This window comes from Astyanax mexicanus, chromosome 24 (assembly GCF_023375975.1).
Source record: "Astyanax mexicanus isolate ESR-SI-001 chromosome 24, AstMex3_surface, whole genome shotgun sequence".
NCBI lineage: Eukaryota > Metazoa > Chordata > Actinopteri > Characiformes > Acestrorhamphidae > Astyanax > Astyanax mexicanus.
The window spans coordinates 32,176,470-32,202,325 of NC_064431.1; the positions used below are offsets into that span (position 1 = coordinate 32,176,470).

General features: G+C 38.2%; 1 protein-coding gene across 1 annotated transcript; it reads left to right on the top strand.

Annotated features, from left to right (window-relative positions):
• Positions 1 to 2,101: 2,101 nt before the first annotated feature.
• dennd2db (DENN/MADD domain containing 2Db) lies at positions 2,102 to 25,805 on the top strand. Its single transcript, XM_049471461.1, has 12 exons — positions 2,102 to 2,197; positions 6,781 to 6,880; positions 10,313 to 10,592; positions 14,664 to 14,733; positions 15,581 to 15,658; positions 17,315 to 17,455; positions 17,653 to 17,801; positions 19,046 to 19,217; positions 21,220 to 21,270; positions 21,927 to 22,008; positions 22,806 to 23,048; positions 25,573 to 25,805. Exons 2-12 carry the CDS (start codon positions 6,793 to 6,795, stop codon positions 25,659 to 25,661), a joined length of 1,443 nt encoding a protein of 480 aa, XP_049327418.1. The 5' UTR covers positions 2,102 to 2,197; positions 6,781 to 6,792; the 3' UTR covers positions 25,662 to 25,805.
• The last annotated feature ends 51 nt before the right edge of the window (positions 25,806 to 25,856 follow it).

Sequence of the window (25,856 nt, forward strand, 5' to 3'; positions counted from 1 at the left end):
ATTTTGATATGTCTGCGTACCAAAGTACACGGAAACATTGACCTCGCCTATTGCATAGTTGAACCTGAGAGGGCGCTGCAGCTGTCCCTCCTGCCCCGCCTCTAAACCCATACATCACCCCGTACCCCTCCCATTTTTTGCTTTTTTTTATTTGAGCAAAAAGTGGAGTCAGCAAAAAACAGGGGGTGTAGTTGCCCTTTAAACGAGGAAATGTGGTGTTGAATGGACTTGGGTTGTAGTGAAACATTATAACGAATACAAACTTTAGTCGAATAGCTCACAATACAATGCTAGTGATTGGGGTATTGTGTTACCCATGCAAAGAAATCACTATTTTTTAACAAACTCTACACACTATTTACTTTTTTATTTCAAATATAATTGTATATATAATTAAAATAAAATCACTTTTATTTTCACATCAAAATGCAGTAGTAATACACAAACATGTATAAAAAACATACAGCATATATACACATTAACTTATACACTGCAAAAACACTAACATATACACTGATATAAAAGAAATATTAGAAAACACTGTTATATATGTTCTCTACACTGCACTTAAAAGTGTGCAGCTGTGCTGTCACAATCTCAGCACATTAACTGTACAATAACTATATAAAATCAAGAGTTTGATTATCATTTGCACAGCAGAAAAAAACATGTTTAAATCATATTCTGACTGGTAAAAATGGTAAAAAAAAAAAAAAAAAAAACAGCTCATCACAGTTGAGGACACTTAGGATAATACCAGGCCAGACTTTAGCATATGGGCAGATAATCAGGCTTCTGGACGGACGCCTAATCCGTCTTCACAAGCTGTTTTCTGGACAATAGAACACAAATACACACTGGAAACGCTTACAGCTGCTTTGGTATCACTTTAATGTTATCTGGGCACTAGCTTCACTGTGTTTATTCTGGGTTTTTTTTCTGTTTAATCTAACAGAGTTTTAGTACTGCATACACATTAACTTAACACCAAACAAACCTTCTGTAAATTCTAAAATATTGCTCTACACATAAAGGTAAATGAAGTTTGTAAAATATTTGTTAAGTGCCTTTATTCACTTATTAACACATGAACACGTTTAACTTTATTAGCTTTGTTCTTTTCAATAAAAGAACAAAGCATCTTTCATTCGTTTATATCTCTACACCAGCAGAGGGTGCCATTGACTTTTAAAACAAATTTGCTAACATTGGATCAATATGTTTAAATATAATTGAATATCCAATATAAACACACTGCATGATTGTTATCTGATTTTTATATATTTTTATTTTTGTTAGAAAAGTCATGACTATCTCCACTGATATTTTCTGTTATTTTTTTTCAGGGAATTTTCAGTCAAAAATGTGGACAAAAAATTAAAACGTATTTTCACTGATTATTTTGTAAATTTTATTTACTACACATCCCAAATCTAGGCTAAGCTTAGCTGCAGCAGTTCAGCTGCCCACAATTGGAAACAATTGCTCTACACATAGAGTTTAATGAAAATGAAAGTAGAAAAATAAAAGAAAACACAGAAAACACATTTTTCCTCCATAATATTATAAGGTTTTTTTTACTGCTTAGTTATATAAAAGTTATATAGAATAAAAATAACATTAAACCTAATTATACATATTAATACAATAATACATATTAATTTTATTCATGTATTTATTTCACAATAATAGTTTGACAATGTTAACTAAGTAAAAAAAATATATATATATATATATATATATGCATTTTTTGTTCGTAGTTAAACAATTATTTGTATGTAACAACCCTTGATTAAAAAAATAATTTTAAATTTTCAATATTCAGAAATGGGTGTGGGCTCTTATGGTTTTATGCATTATTTTATTCACATTAAAAAGGGTTTTCTTTTATCGTAATATATCATTATCTTATATCACATCACCAGAAAAATACACCATTGTAAGACTTTAAAATGCTTTAAAACGTAAAAAGCATGTTTGATTTAGTTAAAATAAATAAATAAATAAAATGCTAATATCAGTGAGTCGTGTTTTCTCACGTGGCGGGGGCGCGGCCTAATTATGCGCTGTTTCTATGGAAAGGGGGCGGGGCCTATTTATAGAGGGTTGTGTATGGAGCGGTGGTGTTGGGGGTTAGTATGTAGTGGAGGAGCTCATAGGGAGGCTGATTCTGATCTGGAGAAAAATAGCAGATAAAGTGAGTAAAACCTTTATTTTCACATGTTTTATTTAGAATATTAAATACAGATATGATTAGCAACGGTCTTGGGAGTGCAGTGAACTAGTTTGAACCTAAGAGCAGTTGTCTATCTCAGATAATAGTCTTTTTTTTGTTTGTTTGTGAGTTGTCTCTTAAATAAAGCAGCTGTATAAAAACTGTTTTAACGATTTTTTAACTGTGGTTGACTGAAAACGACGCTGAAAGTCTGGAAACTCTTGGATTTAGTCCTCCTACGCTCTTTCTCACAAATCTGAGTAATTAATCAGCAATTTCAATTTGTGTTGAAATCCTGGTTGTTGAGTCAGCACATTTACTCTAATAATAGAATTATTGCTGTTTTCTGTGATGTATCATCCTGCTCCTGGTCATGTTTGTGGTTTATAAGCAGGTAAAAGTTGTGTTAACTCTAAATATAGATTTATGAACTGTTTAATACTCTGTAAAACATGTTTTAGATTAGAGAAAATGGGTAGTTAATGTTCCCAATGGGCCATATAGCTAATACTACACTGGGACTGTTTTTGGGTGCAGGTGTTGTGTCGAGTTGTGCTACCCATCGATTTGTGCTACTTTCTAGTTCTGCGCATGCGCTGCTCCACAATAAAAAAAAAATCTATTATAATTCTGTTCTCCTCTGGTGCATTTAATATATAACGAGCTTACTATTACTATTTGCTTGAGTGATAAATAAGTGAAATGGCAATTCACATTGACTAAATGATAAAAAAAAAAAAATAATAATAATAATAATAATACGTCTTCTCAATTAGCTCATCTTTATCCTTAATTTTTTTAGACTATCCAAATATATTTCATTATCGTAACAAAATATCAAACCTACCTACCTATTGTTTTATTCCGGTCCGGTTCAGATGCGCGTTCCCACAATTTTAAATTAATTATTAATAATAATTTTTATCACGTAGGTTTTTTATTTTACCCCTGATAGAGTGATTTAGGCCATTTAAACATTCTGCCTGTAATTATATCTGGTGGGAACATTTTTTCTTATATGATTCTTTAATCGTACCTACTGTTTTATTTAGGCAGCTTTACCTGTAAATGTACACTATGGTTGCACGTTTTGACTAGGTAACACAATTTGACAGAACACCGGACCAACAGATTCAATTAAATTGGGCTCAATATTAATTGTATGTTGTTTAAAAAAGTATATGGTTTAGATAAACTGTTACTGGTAAGAGAGTATATGCTACAATTTGGCAATAAAAAGGTGAAGCCAGAATAATAAATAAAACCAACATTATAATATTATATCATTAGACCAGCATTAAAGTCTTTTTTGGGCTTGAACAAGTACAGTTTCTGAGGTTAAGTAGTAAAAGCCTAATATTAAGGTCTGTTTTTGATGATCTGTCTAAGGAGGAAACCTATGTGTAAACTGTTATTTTAAAGTTTGAATATGAACAAAAGTATGGAAATGACATCTATTCTTTTAAATGCACATGTTGATTGTTGGCTAGAAATTCACAGAAAGTATAACCTAAAACAAGATTTACAACATCTAAAATTGGCTGTTGGATTTAGTGATTTAATATACATATAAATGTTTGTTATGCTGTATATGTGGAGTTTACCACTTTTTAAATGTAGTTAATGGTATTATAATTTAAATAGATAGCTAGTTAACATTGGCAACATACAATAAAACAAATAAGACCAAAGAAGAAGTCCATCAAATGTTAAAAAAAACCTGTATGAATAATTATTTGTGGTATGAATACAGTCATTCAGATTGGGTTCAGTGTAAATCCTCCATTCTGGAGAATCTTAACCTACTGAGTCAGAATGGCTCACAGTGGTGCTGATCAAAACCAGATGGCTTGAAGATTTATTTATTTATTTATTTATTTTTACCATATAATAGGTCTAAAATGTATTCCATAAGCTTCCCTATTTTAAGAAACGTGGATGGATACATACATGCACAAAGTAGTCCCTCGACAATCTTCAGCATTCCACATGAACCTGGGTTTGGATAATAAATAAAACGGCTATATTTGTGTTGTAATTCTTGCAAAGCCTGATTCCATCTGTTTTAAGTGTCACCACTGTAAATCTGTTAGCACTTCAGCTTCTGAATCAGTTTCTCTGATTTTGCTATTTATAGGTTTATGTTTGATTAAAATGAGCATTGTTGTTTTATTCTATAAACTACAAACAACATTTCTCCCAAATTCAAAATAATCTTATTTAGAGCATTAATTTGCAGAAAATGAGAAATGGCTGAAATAATAAAAAATACATTTTCAGTCTTGAAATAATGCAAAGAAGACAAGTTCATATTCATAAAGTTTTAAGAGTTCAGAAATCAATATTTGGTGGAATAACCCTGATTGGTTTTTAATCACAGTTTTAATTTCATGCATCTTGGCATCATGTTCTCCTCCACCAGTCTTACACACTGCTTTTGGATAACTTTATGCTGCTTTACTCCTGGTGCAGAAATTCAAGCAGTTCAGCTTGGTGGTTTGATGGTTTGTGATCATCCATCTTCCTCTTGAAATCAAAGAAACTCATCATTTTAAGTGCTCTTGTTGTATGTTTTAAGGAAATGTTTCAGTTCACAACAGAGTGAAAGCGGAAAGTAATGCTCAGGTGGTCTGTAGTCACAGGATGTGAGGTAATGAGGAAGAAACTTACCTGTCTGGTAGGACAGGCTCAGTCACCCTCTTAAATGTGTGCATGCACTCTTCTGTGGAAAATGACGTAGATGATGGTGACGATTTCAGACAATGACTTTCCACACATGTATAACAGTTATCCACAAATCCATCGACCCATTTAAACATTTAAATGCTTCTTTCAGTTTTCAGCTACATTATCCTCATATTTCCAGATCTGATTGGTGGGGTATACAGGATGCTGAAGTTTTAAAGGCAGTTCAGAGTGTGATTTTATCGGGAGAGGCAGGGGTGGTGTTTCTGAGGGGTTTTATGTTTCACGTGTTTTGTACCGGTATGTATTGTATACGTATTGTTCTGTGTATCAGTGTATCTTACAGCACATTATCTGTGCTCCAGTTTCTGTGATGGGAATTAGTACATAAACAGAGAGGGGTGGATTTTCCTTTTGGCTGCAAAATCGAGTAAACAAGGCATTGTACAATTGTACAATGCAGTAGCACCATATAGAGCTCTGGAAAAATAAGAGAGCCCTTAAAAATGATGAGTTACTTTGATTTTTTACCAAATTGAAAACCTCTGGAATATAATCAAGAGGAAGATGGATGATCACAAACCATCAAACCACCAAACTGAACTGCTTGAATTTTTGCACCAGGAGTAAAGCAGCATAAAGTTATCCAAAAGCAGTGTGTAAGACTGGTGGAGGAAAACTAGCCAAGATGCAACTTTATCAATATGAACTTGTTTTCTTTTGCATTATTTGAGGTCTGAAAGCTCTGCGTCTTTTTTGTTATTTCAGCCATTTCTCATTTTCTGCAAATAAATGCTCTAAATTAAAATTAAAAAGTAAAAATCTCAGTCTCTATATAATCAAAGCTACAGAGTTGTAGCAGTAATTGCAGCAAAAGGTGACTCTACTAAGTATTGATATAGGGCTGAATTATTTTACCAAATTAAAAACCTCTGGAATATAATCAAGAGGAAGATGGATGATCACAAGCCATCAAACCACCAAACTGAAATGCTTGATTTTTTTGCACCAGGAGTAAAGCAGCATAAAGTTATCCAAAAGCAGTGTGTAAGACTGGTGGAGGAAGAGAACATGATGCCAAGATGCATGCAATTGAAACTGTGATTAAAAACCAACCAGGGTTATTCCACCAAATATTGATTTCTGAACTCTTAAAACTCTTTGAGGTCTTATATTTAGGCAATATTTTGGGGAGAAATGTTGTCTGTAGTTTATAGAATAAAACAACAATGTTCATTTTACTCGAACATAAACCTATAAATAGCAAAATCAGAGAAACTGAAGTGGTCTTTGTTGGATATGTGCTTCCATTGCTTGCTAGCTGCATTAGCCTCATACTTTATTATGTGGTCATTAGCTGGCAGAATAAAGACACTCATTTCCAGTAAAGCAGTGTATTGTTGTTGAGTTGAGGTGTTCCCTGCTGAAGTGTTTAAAGTGTGTGTGTGTAAAAATTTAAAGAGGGGAAATCCATTAAAGCCGCTCTCAGGATTTCCTCGCTTGCTGGTGCTTTCACTATCACTATCACTATCACTTATTACTCATTACACTCCGGACGTTCTGGTAGAGGGGTCACTCCGACATCCTGACTGATGACCCCCAAAAAAACAACGGCTTAAAAAGTCCCACTGTTTCCCCTCAGCATCGCCATGACAAATACACACACACACACTCCCAGCAGCTTTCCCAAAAATTCCACTCTTCCCAGAAATGAAGAGCCATGAACTCGCTGGCTTCTCTGGGAGTTTCAGATCAGATAAATAAAGGATTATAAGACTCTGAGACTAAAATTAGTGTACAGATCACACATCAGTACTCTTTCTTTAGTTCTTTCTTTCATTCTTTCAGTTTTCTCCCTCTTTCTCTCTCTTTCTCTTTAGGTGTTGTGAGAAATGTCTGGTCAGACTGAAGTCGATCTCGGGCCGATGAAGAAGATCAGCTCAATGTTCTCCTCCCTGCAGGAGAAACTCCAGAAAGACAGTAAGTCTCATACAAAAACACATACATACCGAAGAGACATCTGGATTGTTTTCAACAATTGGCTCAGTTTCAATTATTTATAGTAACTAAAGCTGTTGTAACGCTGCCAAACTGTGTTCTAACACAGCTAACGCTGCCTGAACTAAAGTAGACCGAGCTGTGTCTGGACATTGCTAACTTGTGTTATAGCACAGCTAAAGCATGTCAATCTATGTGTCAGAAAGCTGTGGATTTCTATTGGAGCACAGCTAAAGCAGATCAGACTGTGTCGGAATGCTGTCAAACTATTACAGCACAGCTAAAGCAGGCAGAACTGTATGTCAGAAAGATGTGGAATTCTATTGGAGCACAGCCAAAGCATGCCGATCTATGTGTCAGAAAGCTGTGGATCTCTTTTGGAGCTCAGCTAAAGCATGCCAGTCTATGTGTCAGAAAGCTGTGGAATTCTATTGGAGCACAGCTAAAGCAGATCAGACAGTGTCGGAACACTGTCAAACTATTACAGCACAGCTAAAGCAGGCAGAACTGTGTATCAGAAAGCTGTGGAATTCTATTGGAGCACAGCTAAAAAAGATCAGACTGTGTCGGAACACTGTCAAACTATTACAGCACAGCTAAAGCAGACAAATCTATGTCTATCTAAATCTATTGTTCTGTAAAGCTGCTTTGTGACAGCAGTTGTAAAAAGTGCTAACTAAATATAAATAAAAATAGTGTCAGAAAGCTTTTAAGCAGATTAGGCTGTGTTGAGATGCTCCCATTTTATTACAGCACAGCTAAAGCAGGCTAAACTGTTCTGGAACTCTATAAGAGCACAGCTTAAGTAGACCAGACCAGACTGTGACAAGACCAAAAATAAAGTAGGCTGAGCTGTACCGGGATGCTGGTAAACTGTTCCAGCACAGCTAAAGCAGTTCTGACTGTGTCGAGATGTTGGCCAATTTATGTGCCAGAAAGCTGTGGAATTCTATTGGAGCAAAGCTAAAGCAGGCCAGACTGTGTTGGTGCACTGCCAAACTATTACTGCACAGCTAAAGCAGGCCAAACTGTGTTGTAATGCTGTGGAATTATATTGGACCACAGGTAAAGCAGATTAGACTGTGTCAAGATGCTGCCAAACTATTACAGCACAGCTAAAGTAGGCAAAGCTGACCAAAATAAAGTAGGCTGAGCTGTAGCGGGATGCTGGAAAACTGTTACAGCACAGCAAGAGAATGCCAGACTGTGTCGGGATGCTATGGAGCTCCATTGGAGCACAGCGGAACACTGCATTGGCAATGCATTTAGGAGTGGTGCCTAAAGCAACATAGACTGAGCTGTGTCTGGACATTGCCAGCTGTGTTACAGCACAGCTAAAGGCAGAAGCAGGCCAGACTGTGTCGGAACACTGCCAAACTATTACAGCACAGCTTAAGCAGGCAGAACTCTGTGACGGAAAGCTGTGTAACTCTATTGGAGCACAGTTAAAATAGGCTGTGCCTGAACTGTGCATTTCAAACGCTACATGGACAGTGCCTTTCTGCCAAAGCAGACCATACTTTAATACCAAAATGGAGCAAGCTGGGCTGTACCAGGATTCTGGCAAACTGTTATAGCACAGCTAAAGCAGGCCAGACTGTGTTGGAACTGTATTAGAGTGAAACTGAACAAGGCTGGACTGTCGGAGTGCTGTTAAACATTACCGCACACACAACCACAAACAAATCTACTATTTAAAGGAACAAATGAGCATCTCTTTCTCAGAGAGACAGACAGATGGTATTGTCTGCGTGGTTGCAGTTCCTGTGTCTATGTGTGTGTGTGTGTGTATAGTATAAAGGGTGTATTGTTCTTGAATAAAGGCTTGTCTTGTACCTGTGCTGCTCTGCTTTATGGTCACTGTTAACAGCCTGACTCAGCACTGCACTATAAACACCACAGCCAGGTCATATGATCACAATCACAGCCAGGTCTCTCTGGGGGAAGCTGGTGTTTTTAATGGACTGTGCACAAGTAAACAAATTAAACAAGTAACAGGTAAACACTGTGCAAACAAACAGACCGGTCTTAAAATATCAGGTTTGTCAAAATACCTGGGGATGCATTTGTGTGGTTTGTAATTTACATTTTCTGTAGGGGTGGGAATCCCACAACGATATAGTCAATCTCGAAACTGTGATTGTGCGAAACTCTCTTCTCTGTTGAGCTTTTGTTTACACACCTCCCCTGTCTCTCTCTCTGTTGCGCTCGATGTGACTTTAGTTTCTGCCCGTTCTCGTTTATCCCCCCGTTCTTGGGCTCCCTATCTCCTTATAAAGGGCGTTTTTTCTCGGCCGTGTCCCAATTCACTAGCCGGGGCAGCGGTAGTGTATTTGGCCGTGATCCTGACAACACGGGTTCGATCCCGCGTGAGAAGCGGTGTGTTTATTTATTTATTTAATTATTATTTTCTTTCTTCTTGGGTTTACCTGCTTTGAGATCAGTTGTTCTGCAATTGGGTTCAACAACCCTCTGGGCTGGAGAGCTACTAGTCTTTAGCACTTTAGCATCCCATTACACTTCATTTTACAAAACAGTGTTCTTTGTGGCCCGCCACATAATGGCTTGTAAAATATCTGGCCCACGGCCAAACTTAATTTCCGACCCCTGTTCTACAACATGGCATCTTTTTTACTGAAATTTACTGAATTATTAATTTATTGGTGTTTCAGTTTCACATAATTTAACAACCAATATTCTTCACCACACGTTTATTAACCCTATATATTTTATTATAGCGCCACCATGTGGAGTAATGAACAGTACTTTAATAAGTCTAATAACTCCACTCATCCGTATTATGCACTTGACTTGCAGCGCTGTGCAGCCTTATTACAGTTTTTGTGTTTTTCAAATGGACTATAAGCTCAATACAAAAACAATTGTTTGTTTAGAATTGATTTGCTCATGTTAAATTATATAGATTAGAGGAAAGTCATTCAGACATCATTCTTGGAGTCTAATTTATCAATGTTTAGGCCTGTGGATTATTATTCGCATTGTTCATTCATTGTTAATCTTTTGGAGATCTGTTCTTATAAATTTTCTTAAAAAATAGGTCTACACTTCTTCAGTGTTGCAATGTTAAAGAACATAATTCTGAATAGATTTCGCTCATTAAAACAGCCCAAATATTTTCAAACTACTGAAACATTTACTAAAAAAAAATTGTGTTTTAAATCGGGCTCATAATGACTGTTTTTGGGGCGGGTCGGGACGGGCTCAGGCCTGGACAGGCTGGATATTTTGGGCCTGATATAAGCTCTAGCGGGTCTTAGAGTATAGATCAATAAAAATATTCATATTTGACGCAACGTATTGATAAAGTATCATAAAAGAAATTGATACGATATATCGTAGTATCAATATATTGTTCCACCCCTAATTTAGTGTGATATATTTGTGTTTTAAAAGGAGAGAAGAAAGTAATACCCCCCCAGTCAGCACCTCCACCTAAAGCTCCACCACACCCGGACAGTACACACAAACCTGTGCAGTCGTTCTTCTTCGAGCGGCTGGTGGTGGTGAGTCTGAAGAGGAGGAAGGATGAAGGTTACGAGCCGCATATCACCTACCAGTTCCCCACAGCCACCAGCAGATCCCAGAAAGAGGAGGAGGAGAAGAGCCTGAAAGCCATCACACTCTTCTGCTTCCCTGAGGGGGTCAACTGGGCCCCCCTCACAGAGTACCACAGGTAACACGCACACATACCTGATGAGTGCCAGTTCCATCATCTTTTAAGATTTTTGACGTACTTTGCAAGGACTGCACTTGAGGATACTTTCTATGTTCTTAAACTCGATTTCAGATTGATTGACCTTTCAGTAATTTTTAGTTCTTGCTTCTCATAATATGCATTAGAACATACTAAAATAGGGCTGCTGATGCAGCATTATGCTTGGAGGAAGGCGCAGCGACTCGGTTCCAATACATCAGCTCACAGACGCAGCCTTGTGCTGATCCACATCACCCTAGGAGTGATGAGGGGAAATAGCATCATCTACTGTATCCACCCAGAGAGAGAGCAAGGCCAATTGTGCCCTCTCATGGCTCTGGCAGCTGATGGCAAGCTGCATCACTGGGATTCGAACCAGCATTTTAGAATAATGGGAGCACCTTAGTCCACTGGACCATTCAGAGCCCAAGTTTAATTAACTCTTGATGAGTTAAGCACAGCTGTTATCTGAAAGCTGGAATTCTAGGAGATTCTTCCTCATAAAGGTAGCAGTTTTGATGACTTTAGTATTAATCTAAAATGCAGAACATTTTTAAAATGCTGAAAATCTGTACACACACACACACACACACACTCACACACACACACAAAGGATGTTATGCCGCATTTCATTTGACCTGTGCATTCAGAATTTCCTAGTTTCAAGCAGGAAATTTTATTTGGAAAGCTCCTACAGGTGGGATTTCCTTCTGGGAAAGTCAGGTTCAGAATCCATGATGGCTGCCTGCACATCAACAGTAGTAAAATAATAAATATAAAGTTTTATACAGTTTATTATCACTTCTATCTATCTTTATCTTACCAATACATCAATCATTCACACAGTAGTGTCTAAATTCTGTCTGAGGACGTGTTTACACAGGGTTTAGATGCAGTAAATGCTGTGTAAATCCTCGTTATCAACTGATCTCTCTGGCAAGGCTAACCAGGTGTGATGCTAACAACAATAGTTGTTCAGCTGGAACACAGTAAACACGAGTATGGTGCCATTTCCAGCTCCGACCGCCGACATCCGAGGTAGATGGAGCACAGCATTATTTTGTGCAAGGTGTTGCAGATGTTCCTCTCTCTGTGTGTGTGTGTGACACAACTCCGGAACCTCCTGCAGCCTGAGCTTCTCTTTGCCACACACTGTTAGTGGTGACCTTTTATATGTAGCTAACACACACACACACACACACACAAACACATATACACACACACACACACACACACACATCAAGGCTATTCTTGTGATGGTTTCAGTCACGCACTTGACATACAAAGCTGATCATAAGTACTGTTCAGGCTTCTGATTTACTTCTGCTTGTTTTTTGTATTATTTAAAGTGGTCAGCATCAAGTTGGACTCCTGTTCAGACAAGGACTGATTCTGATTCTCTCATTATGATTATGATTAAAATTTTCTCATTATGATTTGAGTGGGACTCTCATTATGATTCTTATTCGGATTCTCTCATTTAACTCTGATTCAGACTCTCATTCTGATTCTAAATCTCTAATTATGATTCTGATTCTGAATTCCTCACTATGATTCTGACTCTCACTATGATTCTGACTCATTCTGATTATGACTACAATTCTGATTCAGATTCTCTCATTATGATTCTGATTCTCCTTATGATTCTGATTCAGATTCTCTCATTATGATTCTGATTCTCCTTATGATTCTGATTCGGATTCTCTCACTATGATTCAGACTCTCACTATGATTCTGATTCTCCTTATGATTCTGATTCAGATTCTCTCACTATGATTCAGACTCTCACTATGATTCTGATTCAAACTCTCACTATGATTCTGATTCTGACTCTTACTATGATTCTGATTCTGACTCTCACTATGATTCTGATTCAAACTCTCACTATGATTCTGATTCAAACTCTCACTATGATTCTGATTCTGACTCTCACTATGATTCTGATTCTGACTCTTACTATGATTCTGATTCAGACTCTCACTATGATTCTGATTCTGACTCACTATGATTCTGATTCTGACTCTTACTATGATTCAGACTCTCACTATGATTCTGATTCTGACTCACTATGATTCTGATTCAGACTCTCACTATGATTCTGATTCAGACTCTCACTATGATTCTGATTCAGACTCACTATGATTCTGACTCTCACTATGATTCAGACTCTCACTATGATTCAGATTCTGACTCTCACTATGATTCTGATTCAGACTCTCACTATGATTCTGATTCTGACTCTCACTATGATTCTGATTCTGACTATGATTCTGATTCTGACTCTTACTATGATTCAGACTCTCACTATGATTCTGATTCTGACTCTTACTATGATTCAGACTCTCACTATGATTCTGATTCAGACTCTCACTATGATTCAGATTCTGACTCTCACTATGATTCTGATTCAGACTCTCACTATGATTCTGATTCTGACTCTCACTATGATTCTGATTCTGACTATGATTCTGATTCTGACTCTTACTATGATTCAGACTCTCACTATGATTCTGATTCTGACTCTTACTATGATTCAGACTCTCACTATGATTCTGATTCAGACTCTCACTATGATTCTGATTCAGACTCTCACTATGATTCTGATTCAGACTCACTATGATTCTGATAATGACTCTCACTATGATTCTGATTCTGACTCTTACTATGATTCAGACTCTCACTATGATTCTGATTCTGACTCTCACTATGATTCTGATTCAGACTCTCACTATGATTCTGATTCAGACTCTCACTATGATTCTGATTCAGACTCACTATGATTCTGATAATGACTCTCACTATGATTCTGATTCTGACTCACTATGATTCTGATAATGACTCTCACTATGATTCTGATTCTGACTCTTACTATGATTCAGACTCTCACTATGATTCTGATTCTGACTCTCACTATGATTCTGATTCAGACTCTCACTATGATTCTGATTCAGACTCTCACTATGATTCTGATTCAGACTCTCACTATGATTCAGACTCTCACTATGATTCAGACTCTCACTATGATTCAGACTCTCACTATGATTCTGATTCAGACTCACTATGATTCTGACTCTCACTATGATTCAGACTCTCACTATGATTCAGACTCTCACTATGATTCTGATTCAGACTCTCACTATGATTCTGACTCTCACTATGATTCTGACTCTCACTATGATTCTGACTCTCACTATGATTCTGACTCTCACTATGATTCTGACTCTCACTATGATTCAGACTCTCACTATGATTCTGACTCTCACTATGATTCAGACTCTCACTATGATTCAGACTCTCACTATGATTCAGACTCTCACTATGATTCTGATTCAGACTTTCACTAGGATTCTGATTCAGACTCTCACTATGATTCTGATTCAGACTCTCACTATGATTCTGATTCAGACTCACTATGATTCTGATAATGACTCTCACTATGATTCTGATTCTGACTCTTACTATGATTCAGACTCTCACTATGATTCTGATTCTGACTCACTATGATTCTGATTCAGACTCTCACTATGATTCTGATTCAGACTCTCACTATGATTCTGATTCAGACTCTCACTATGATTCTGACTCTCACTATGATTCTGACTCTCACTATGATTCAGACTCTCACTATGATTCTGATTCAGACTCTCACTATGATTCTGATTCAGACTCACTATGTTTCTGACTCTCACTATGATTCAGACTCTCACTATGATTCAGACTCTCACTGTGATTCTGACTCTCTTGCTCATTCATGTTACTGCTCTTCATTCACACGATCATGCTGCTGTAGCAAAACTTGCTCTCTGGACTTCATGTTGCTGCTACTTGCCTACTCTCCCTGTGTTTGTGTATTTATCCTTATATCTATTTTATTCTATGTTCTATTTATCTAATTGCTCTTTTGGGTGTAAACTGGACCGTGAGATCACAATTTTGTTCCACCTCATGTACCACATATGATGTGAATGACTGACAGTAAAGTCTCCTTGAATCGTTGAAATGCCGATGCTGAGGGGCGGAGTCTGAGTCGAGTGTTTTGTTTTCTTGCAGTGAAACATTCTCCTTTGTTCTGACTGAGATTGACGGGAGCAGGAGAAACGGATACTGCAGACGCCTGCTGGTAAACAAAACACAATACACACAATACAATGCAGCTTCTGCACTCATTTAACAGTTCATTCTGCTTTGCAACTGCATAGCAACCACCTGGGATACCCTACAACAGGGGTCGGCAATTAAGTTTGGCCGCAGGCCAGATATTTTCCAAGTCATTACATGACAGGCCACAAAAAATAAAAAATCTGTTTTGTAAAATGCAGTGTAATGGGATGGAGTGCTACAGACTAGTAGCTCTCCAGCCCAGAGGGTTGTTGAACCCAATTATAGGACAGTTGATCTCAAAGCAGGTAAATCCAATAAGAAAGGAATAAATAAATAAATAAACACACCGCTCCTCACGCGGGATCTAACCCGTGTCGTAAAGGTCGCGATCCAATACACTATCGCTGCCCTGGCTAGTGAATTGGGACACAGCAGGTTAAAAAAAAATGCCCTTATAAGGAGATAGGGAGCCTAAGAATGGGTGGAAAAATGATAACAGGTGGAAACTAAAGTCACACCGAGCGCAACAGAGATAGACAGGGGAGGAATGTAAACAGAATCTCACCAGAGAAGCATTTTAGTTCTTTTTTATTATTATCGTTCATTATTATAGTTCCAATAACCTCACAGGCCAGATGTTTCATGCTTGGCCGCCTATTGCCGACCCCTGCCCTACAAGCTATTTAGCAACACCATAGCACCCATTTGGAACAGAATAACAAACTGCTCAAAACTCCTTAACAAAAAACAGGGATTAGTAAAGAGCTCATTATTAAGAATAATAGCCAGTGATCATTTAGCCTGGTTCTCAATCTGATAAAATGTGTGTTTTTATTTAATGACTGACTAGTTTCTTTTTGTTTCAGCCACATGGTAATGGAGCACGCCCCCCGGAGGCGTACTGCATCCTCAGCAAGGTGGCCTGCTTCGGCCTCTTTTCCAAGGTAAAGTACAGGAAGTGGTTAAACACACACACATATATACACACACACAAACAAAAACACTAGTCAGTCTAATGCGATAACCACATTCTGGTTCCAGTTTCCCAAACGTACTGTATCTGATTGAACACAGTCTTTTTTTATTTTTAATAGTTAAGATGACTCGTTTGAAACCTTCATCCTTTACGAAACTCCTCTGTGATGAATTGCTTCCAGGGAACGCAGCTCTGATTGTTTACAGTGATGAGGCTGGTGGAGGTGAAGGGTCGAGCGAGGAGGGCTGGGCTGAGTCAGCGTTCTCCTATTTCTTCTCTGGAAAGCAATGGTTTCACATAAGACCTTGATTTCCTGGAGTTTATCCATTTTCTCTTTCTCTCTCTGTATCTGTCTGTAATAGATGAGATAAGACGTGCCATGTTTAGACTCTGGTTTCCAAAACAGCACAAGCTGTTCCATCAGTTTGTCCAAAACTCAGATTTACTCTCTTAATTTCTACTCAGCCTGCATCACCCTCTATTGTTTCTTAAAGTGACAGTCTGTAGCATTTGTGGATTTAGAGACCTCTCGAGCATGAGGAAGAGTTTAGCTGCTACTCTATCTGTATATCCCTCATCACTTAGTGATGCCAAAACAAAAGGACATGTGAAGTTGTGAGGCAGAGTCAAACGATGATTTGCAGCATTGCAAAGTAGCATCACCGCGCTAACGCTCGGAGGAAAGCGCAGCGACTCGGTTCTGATACATCAGCTCACAGACGCAGCCTTGTGCTGATCCACATCACCCTAGGAGTGATGAGGGGACAGAGAGCCATCTACTGTTACTGTACCCACCCAGAGAGAGCAAGATCAATTGTGCTCTCTCAGGGCTCTGGCAGCTGATGGCAAGTTGCATGACAGTAATTTAACTTGGCAATGTCCCGAAGGAAGAGTACTTTTAAAATTGTGCATTGTGGTGTGGTCTCCTTTCAGAGTGAAAATATTCTATTTCTTTTTGTTATGCATTGTTTTGTATTTGTTTGCAATATATCATCGATACATTTCCAATTCTGTGAAACTGAAGCCAATAAATCCTAAATTCCTGATATTTGCTTATTTATTTTTTCCTCTTATGTAACACAGATGCTGGGAAGTATTGCAGAAATTTGTCTTGCGAAATATATTGAGTATCGAAGAAATTGCAGTATTGTGATATATTCGTTATGTTAAGTTTAAGATCAGCTTTTTATGATATCGTATTTTGAGTTGCTTTATGATTCCCATGCCTAGTTTCTTTGGTTTAAAGACGAGCAGATGAGTTTGCAGTTCTGATGTCTCCATGTTCGCAGTTGCTCTTGTATCAGCATCATTAGCAGGAATGCGTAACCAGAACAAACTGTAAACTAAGTTCAGAAAAAAAACATCCGGGGAAACCTACTAGACAACTTGACCTCATGTTTTTAGAATAAATATATATTAATGTTGTTTATTACAATATTCTGTCTCCTCTCCGAGTCAGGGATATGACAGCTTTCAGTTTAAAGGAAAGAATCTTAAGGACTGCTGCTTTAATGCTTTAATGTAATGTAATGTAATGTAATGTCATGATGAGCCTTGAGGCAGATCAGCAGGGGATGATGATGATCCATTATGTAAATCTTCTGTGTATTGATTGGTTCTGTAGATCTTCGATGAGGTGGAAAAGAGGAGGCAGATCTCCAGAGCTATGATCTACCCCTTTATGCAGAGCCTGAGGGAGGCGCCGTTTCCTGCACCAGGAAACACGGTCAACATTAAGAGCTTCATCCCTGGGTCTGGAACAGAGGTACGTGTGTGTATATATGTATATATATATATATACGTATATATATATACGTATATATATATATATATATATATATACGTATATATATATATACGTATATATATACGTATATATATATATAAAGAAACGGACAGTGTTTAGCTCTAAAATGCACTCTTAAAAATAAGAAAATCTCTCTCTCTTTCTCTGTGCTGTAGATAATCAGTCTGACTCGGCCGCTGGACTCGTGGCTGGAACACGTAGATTTCCGCACGCTGTTTCGATGCTTAACGGATGAGGAGGTTCTGCAGGTGTTTGCTGCCACAGTACTGGAGAGACGAATCATCTTTATCGCAGAGGAGCTCAGGTACACGCCCCCTTTTCAATCATTATACTTACTGATGTACATCCCAACCAATCAGATCCCTAGCATTTACCTGACATCTGCCAGTAAACATCAAGCAATCAGTTACGTGTCTACAAATTTAATCTTTATTAAAGCTTTAACATGTGCACATCTACTAACACTAGAACTATAGCAGGAACGTATTGGTGAATTTGATTTGTAGCTGGTATAGGTCGGCCAATCAGAAAAGTGCATACTTTTAGCATTATAATTGATGCATACTTAAATACATACTAAATGTACTATTTTGGATTTTGATTTTTCCAAATTGAAAACCTCTGGAATATAATCAAGAGGAAGATGGATGATTAAAGGCCGTCAAACCACCAAACTGAACGGCTTGAATTTTTACACCAGGAGTAAAGCAGCATAAAGTTATCCAAAAGCAGTGTGTAAGACTGGTGGAGGAGAACATGATGCCAAGATGCATGAAAACTGTGATTAAAAAACAACCAGGGTTATTCCACCAAATATTGATTTCTGAACTCTTAAAACTATAATTATGTACTTGTTTTGTTTTTTTTGCATTATTTGAGGTCTGAAAGCTCTGCGTTTTTTTTCCCAGCCATTTCTCATTTTCTGTAAATAAATGCTCTAAATGACAATATTTTTAAGTGAAATTTGGGAGAAATGTTGTCTGTAGTTTATGGAATAAAACAACAATGTTTATTTAACTCAAACATAAACCTATAAATAAGAAAATCAGATAAACTGATTCAGAAACTAAAGTGGTACATATGAGCACATCAGCCATTCAAAGTAGTTGTTGGTAAACAATGGCCTGTCTGAGTTTAACATTGTGCACACTGGGAAAACTACAGATTAAGCTCTTAATCCCAGGTCTGGCAATTTAAACCTTGCTGTAAAACCCCAAAACAGCACTCAGTTAATCAGATTACTATTAAATGCTTTATAATCTGGGTTAATTGTGCTAGAGCATTAGAACAAGCTGTTATGCTGAATCCTGTTGCTGTTGCTTCATCATATCTTGTCATTAAGTGACGGTTCAGTGCTTCTGCTCTTGAATGCTCCATTCCACCTTAAATAGTGCAGAAGATAATGGCATCCAGATGTTTGGGTGTGTATAGCATAACACTAAGAAACCTCTTTCTATTAAAACAAAAGGCCTATTGTGAACAATCTGGACTCAAACATCTTAAAAACAAGTCCTCCAAGGATGTGACCTCATTTAGTGTTTTTTTTAGTACTCTTTCTCAGGTGCTCCACGCTGTAGCTGCACTGCTGTACCCGTTCCTCTGGCAGCACACCTTCATCTCCATTGTTCCACAAGTGCTGCTGGACGTTTACCTGGCACCAACTCCGTACCTGCTGGGCATCCAGAGCAACCTCCTGCACCACGTCACTGATCACACTGATGTGAGTGTATGCACATGTGTGTGTGTGTGAGAGAGGATGTAACCACCTTAAGTAGTGCAGCAGTTACAATCTACTCTAACTCTCGTTTCCACCTTAAATGGTGCTGGAGTTTTGTTCAGGTTCCTCCAGGCTTGCTTCCCATTTCAACTTTTTATTCCACCTTAAGTAGTGCAACAGTTTCACTCTCCTTTACCCCCTCTTTTCCACCTTAAATGGTGCTGGAGTTTTGTTCAGGTTCCTCCAGGCTTGCTTCCCATTTCAACTTTTTATTCCACCTTAAGTAGTGCAACAGTTTCACTCTCCTTTACCCCCTCTTTTCCACCTTAAATGGTGCTGGAGTTTTGTTCAGGTTCCTACAGGCTTGCTTCGTATTTCAACTCCCTATTCCACCTTAAAGTTGCAGCGGTTACGTTCTGGTACCTCAGGCCACCTTAAATAGTGCTGATTTTTTTTTTTTTGTTCTCGTTCCTCCAGTCTTGCTTCCTATTTCAACTTTCTCTTCCACCTTAAGTAGTGCAACAGTTTCACTCTCCCTTAACCCTCTTTTCCACCTTAAATGGTGCTGGAGTTTTGTTCTGGTTCCTCCAGGCTTGCTTCCTATTTCAACTTCCTATTCCACCTTAAGTAGTGCAGCAGTTACATTCAACTCTAACTCTCGTTTCCACCTTAAATTGTGCTGGAGTTCTGTTCTGGTTACTTCAGGCTTGCTTCCTATTTCAACTTCCTATTCCACCTTAAGTAGTGCAGCAGTTACATTCAACTCTAACTCTCGTTTCCACCTTAAATGGTGCTGGAGTTTTGTTTAGGTTTCTACAGGCTTGCTTCTTATTTTAACTCCCTATTCCACCTTAAAATTGTAGTGGTTACATTCTGTTACCTCAGGCCAGCTTCTAATTTAAGCTCTCTAATCCTCCTTAAATGGTGCAGGAGTTCTGGTTCTGGTTCCCCTAGGTTGGATTTTCATTCCAAATCAGCATTCCACCTTAAAAACAGCATCAGTTATCTTAATTTAATCATCAGCTTCTTAATTTAACTATCTATTACACCTTAAATGGTGCACCAATTATATTTTAGCACCTCAGGCCAGCTTATTATTTGATCTCTTCATTCCACCTTAAGAATTGAATCAGTTGCATTCATTTGCTGTGCAATTTAAGGTGGAATGAATGATTCCAGTTGAAATAAAATTTTGTATATTTAAACAACACATTCATCAACAGTTCAGTTCAGTTCCACCTTCAGTAGTGCAGCAGTTACATTCTACTCCAACTCTTATTTCCACCTTAAATGGTGCTGGAGTTCAGGTTCAGGTTCCTCCAGGCTTGCTTCTTATTTTAACTCCCTATTCCACCTTAAAATTGTAGTGGCCATGTTCTGGTACCTCAGGCCAGCTTCTAATTGTAAATCTCTGATCCTCCTTAAATGATGTGAGTTATGTTCTGGTTCCTTTAGGCTAGGTATTTAAATCTAATGGCCCATTCCACCTTAAAAATCGCATCAGTTATATTTTTAACTATCGATTACACACTAAAAGGTGCAGCAGTATTATTTTGGCACCTCAGTCCAGCTTCTTATTTGAATTCTCTATTCCACCTTAAGATCTGAATTGGTTGTATTTATTTGCTGCACAGTTTAAGGAGGAATGATTGATTCCAATTAAAGCAGTTTTTTATTTTTTTTAGTTTTAGGAGAATGTTTGATGATTTCAGGTGTGCTAATTGGTGGGGTTTACTGTATGCTTATAGGACTTATTAGCTACATTAGCTTCGTAGCTTGGGGGAATCTGAACTATATGTCTGAACTATCGCTTTAATTCCGGAGCTGCTGGTGTTTATCTCAGTGTTTTTTGTTTTTGACGTTTGAGGATAAAAGCTCTCAGACTGAAGAGCAGCAGTTAAAACTGTTGGAGGTCCGGTGACTCTCATTAGTAAACCAGATTAACACACACACACACACACACACACACACATATATAAACTGTTTCTGTGTTTTGTTTCCACAGCTGCTTATCGTGGATCTTTCCGCACAAACGGGGAACAAGTTCATCTCCAAAGTGAGTGACATTCTTCTACACATACACCCACGCATACTTAAACACACCATTCTCGTTTTCTGACTCATGTTTACACACTTGGATTAACACACTCTTCTCTGAACACCCTCCCATCTCCCCCACCACCACCCACCACCGACTTCCCTCATGATTTCAATTTCGTCCTGTGTGTGTGTGTGTGTGTGTGTGTGTTTGTGTGTGTGTGTGTGTTGTGTTTTCTCTGTAACACAGTAAACACCTATAATTCTCCTCATTCGCACAACAGCTATTTAGCTTCTGACGCTAAACACAAACAGGCTAATTAGCAGTTATGGAAAAGTGGAGAGTATAAGTTAGCAAGACTGTAGGAAAACAAAAAAATAAGAAATACCTTAAAGAGTAACTAACCCACCTGATTTTAGCTGACTCAAATTTAAAAAAGGCAAAAAAAAAAATGGGAGGGTTAGTTTGGATCACTAGTCACTGGGTGATGTATGGGTTTAGAGGCGGGGCAGGAGGGAGAGCTGATTGGCTGAGCTCTGATAGCGGTGAGACGCAGATGGGTGGATGTACGCAGGGGGACGATATTGTTGATTAAATGACTGATTGATTGATGTATGTATGAGGTGACGTGTATAAGACTGGTGTTAACGTTAGCGCTGTTGTATTTACTGTAGATTGGAGATGAGGATATGCTAATTCCAGACAAACTGCAGGAGGAGCTGCTGCAGGCGCTGTGCATGAGGAGACACGACGCAAGTGAGTTTCACTACAGTTAAGAAACATACCCTTGCTGCCTTTATGATCTGGAGATCGCTGGTTTGAATCCTGTTCATGCAGCTTGCCATCAGCTGCCGGAGCCCCTGAGAGAGCACAGCTGTCCTTGCTCTCTCTGGGTGGGTACAGTACAGTAGATGGCGCTCTCTCTTTCCCCTCATCACTCCTAGGGTGATGTGGATCAGCACAAGGCTGCGTCTGTGAGCTGATGTATCAGAACCGAGTCGCTGCGCTTTCATCCGAGCGTTAGCGCTGTGATAAGAGATAAGATAAGATAAGATAAGAGATAATGGGTCGGACAATTTGCCTAGCTAAATTGGGGAGAAAAATATAAGAAATTAATTTTCCTAGCCTCAATATTGCCTGTAGTGGTTACGTTACTTTTAATCGGTGGTACCGTTCTGTTCTCCACTGCTTTCAGCGAGCAGAAAGTACAGTTTTACTGCTGCTCTAGTCTTTCACAACGTTTACTCAAGCAATACACAGACATCTGTAACTTCTGTGTACTTTAATTTATTTAATCTATTTGTGCATAAAATAAAACATCTAAACTTTTAAAAGTGTTATTGCATTGTTTTGCTATTATAAGATAAAATAATACTATAAGGCATATGCTAATATAGTATGTAGAAAAACCTATCTTGTAAAGAACATATCTTTGTGTTAATTTCAGTTCTCTATAGAGTGACTGAGTAGTCTTTTGTCCGTTGTCCGTAGTCTTTTGTCCGTCTTTAGCCTGAATGCTAACCGCCATTCCCCCTCTATCTGTACTATTACAGCCACAGATGAGCTGAATCAGGTGGTCTCAGAGGCCTTCGTGACCTTCTTCGTAAAGACGGTGGGTCATTTCGCGGATCACATTAAGAAGTCCAGGGACCGCGAGCAGCCTGGGGCGTTCCAGAAGAAGGCGTTTCTGAAGGCGGTGGAACCAAAAAGCAGCAGAAACTTCGTTAAACAGTTTGTTCAGACGCAGATGTTCGATCTGCTGATCCAGGAACAGGAGAAACAGCCCAACCATGAAGGTCAGTACCAGAATCCTCCCCGATTACGGATGCCTACCATCTAGTCGAAGTTCACTGTTGAAGAAAATGGCAAGATAAATGGTCAGGCAATCCACAAAATAAACTGTATAAAAATCCCCAATCATTAATATTAAATGCAATATGGACTTCCTTAATTGACAAGATCAGACAATCTTAATTAGCTCTTACCCACTGCCACTCCATTCTGCCAATTCTGTGATACTCCTCAAACTATTAAACACATCTTAATAGACTGCTCTGCACGTTTAACCACCAGAAATAGTTTTTATAGGGTTACAATTATAAAAAGAACCGTTTGAAAAAATTCCACCAGCTAACATACTTAATGTTTTGGAAGTACTTCATATAAAGACACTGATTTAAGTCTGTGATGCTCAAGTCATGAACATTGTCGATACCATAAAATAGCCAATATGTTGCCGATATGGCACAAAACCTAAACAAACAAAACCAGAATCCTCTTCACTCTCAGGTTGATAAGATGTTTTAAACAGTATGTGCTCATTATTAATATACAAAGAGTTTCCAAAAGTATCTGAACAACACTTTTAATGGGATGGGTGAGTTTAGCTGCTTTAAGGTGATGCAGGTGTTCACATACAGTTTAATAATAATAGGAATAGGACAATATATCAGTATTGCGATATGTTATACAATATAATAATATCATATTGATGTATTTATTGAAACGTAGGTGCTATACATTTACATTTATGACACTTTCTTCCAAAGTTACTTACAAGGTTATTCCTATTACAGAGTAAAACCAATGTAGTGTTAGGAGTCTAGCCCAAGGACTCACTAGCAGGTAGTGGTGTTATCCACTGCGCCACACCAACCACAAGCTCTAAACTCCGTAAGAATCGCTCCCCAATCTGAACTACTAAAGTTACAGCTTCATTACTACACATGGTGGCGCTATAATTAAATGAATAGGGTAATAAGTAAATTCATAATTCCTGGTATGTGCTTTTTACTTTAAGAGGTAACTTATGGGTGTGCTATATCATATCGTACACAATAATACCGCCAACATTTTTGAATATGGTGAATGATATTATACCCTGAAATATCGCTCCATATCACCCATATTTAATTATCACATCAGGGTTCTCCTTTTTTACTGTTTTTAGCTAAAGAAAAATTCACACTGTTCTCATAATTTCCCATTATATATCTACTAGAAACTTTAGATTATATCTGTCCAGTATCATTTATTTTACTTTAATCCTGGATATATGGAGATATTTGCAGTGCATTATTAATGTTATGAGTATCATGACCTTCTAGATCATTGACATCTGCTGTTACAAATCTGATAAAAATTATTGTATTTTATATATATATATATATATATATATATATATATATATATATATATCTCAGTTAGCGGTGTGCCATATTTTATTTTATACAACAGTTAGTTCCGACCTCACAATCTGATTGGTTGAGAAGTGTTCTAGCCGTGCTGATATATGTGATAACATCACGGCCTTCCCACTCTAAACCTGTATCACTCCGCCGACGTGTTGCCGAGTAACGGCGTATAAACACAGGACACCCGCAGCGGCGTTAGCTTAGCACAGGCTAGCGCTCAGCCGTGGCACGCTCGCCCGCAGCCCGCAGCGCTGACTCGTCTTTTGTGAAAAAAAGGGGAAAGAAAATCGCTCGGTTAATGCCGTTTGACAGCCAGAATGCTAACCAGCCAGGCTAGGCTAAGCTACTGCTGAGCTAAAGCAAGCTATGCTAACCTAACCATAGTCCAGCCGGCTAGCTAAAACCAACACCACCCAGCAAAACAAGCAGAAACGTTTAAAAAATGCGCAGCGTTCACCTGAAGACGACTCCACGGAGCAGGAGAGGAGAGTATCAGCGTTATTTCACGCTCCTAACGTTACCATCTTCACTTATTCCCAATTTTGATTTCAAGCTAACTTTCGTGGTGTTAGTCTGTATGAATCATACACCGTTTTGTAGAATGATGTTATTCGTGATAACACACTCCCTCTCGTGTTCTATTGCCTAAGTATGCAATACTGTTGCAGTAGTGTATTTTTGAAATATATATATTTTTTAAATTCAGTGTTTTGTCATATATCGCTAAGAGTATCGTTATCACGCCGTATCGCCCACCCCTATTCAGGAGCTAAAGCGAAGCATTAGGTGTGGTGCCAGCTGGTTGATTGTTTGATTATCTGCTTCAGAGACTCTTCTCTTGTGGAAGTACTTCTCTTTTACAGGGTCTAAACAAGCTGTTTTTGTGTGTCTCTCTCTCTCTCTCTCTCATTCTCAGCAATGAGTGAAACCTAAAGTAGATAAATGTGTTTATTTATTAGCGATGTTCAGAAATGCTTGGATATATAGTGTATTTTGATTTGTTTTGTGAAAAACACACTAAATAAGTGTATTATTTAATAAAGGCTAAATGATGTTAAGCTTAGCTGTAATCTAATGTTCTTTTGTTTTTTATTTTGCTCACTGTGATCTAACTGTGTTTATTCAGGTTTCTTCCATAAGAAAGTGGCGGAGTATCGAGAGAAGAGGAAGAGAGAGAGAGCGAAGAGCGGCTGGGTGAAGGGGGTGGTGGTCTGAAGACTAGAAAAAGAGTGTGTGTGTGTGTGTGTGTTATGTTTTATTTGTGATGAATAGTGCTTGTTTGTGTGTGAGACATTTTTTAAGCCACTAAACCTGTATGAGTGTGTTAATATATGTGTGTGTGTGTGTGTGTGTGTGTGTGTGTGTGTGTTAAACGGCAGTCTGTTCCTGTAAACAGAAAATAGAAGAAGC

Bases quoted from the DNA above. Each gene is read 5' to 3' on its own strand.
- dennd2db (XM_049471461.1), top strand. From the start codon at position 6,793: ATGTCTGGTCAGACTGAAGTCGATCTCGGGCCGATGAAGAAGATCAGC. The intron at 6,881-10,312 runs GTAAGTCTCATA...GTGTTTTAAAAG, and splicing joins GGAGAAACTCCAGAAAGACA to GAGAGAAGAAAGTAATACCC. The intron at 17,802-19,045 runs GTACACGCCCCC...TGTTTTTTTTAG, and splicing joins TTTATCGCAGAGGAGCTCAG to TACTCTTTCTCAGGTGCTCC.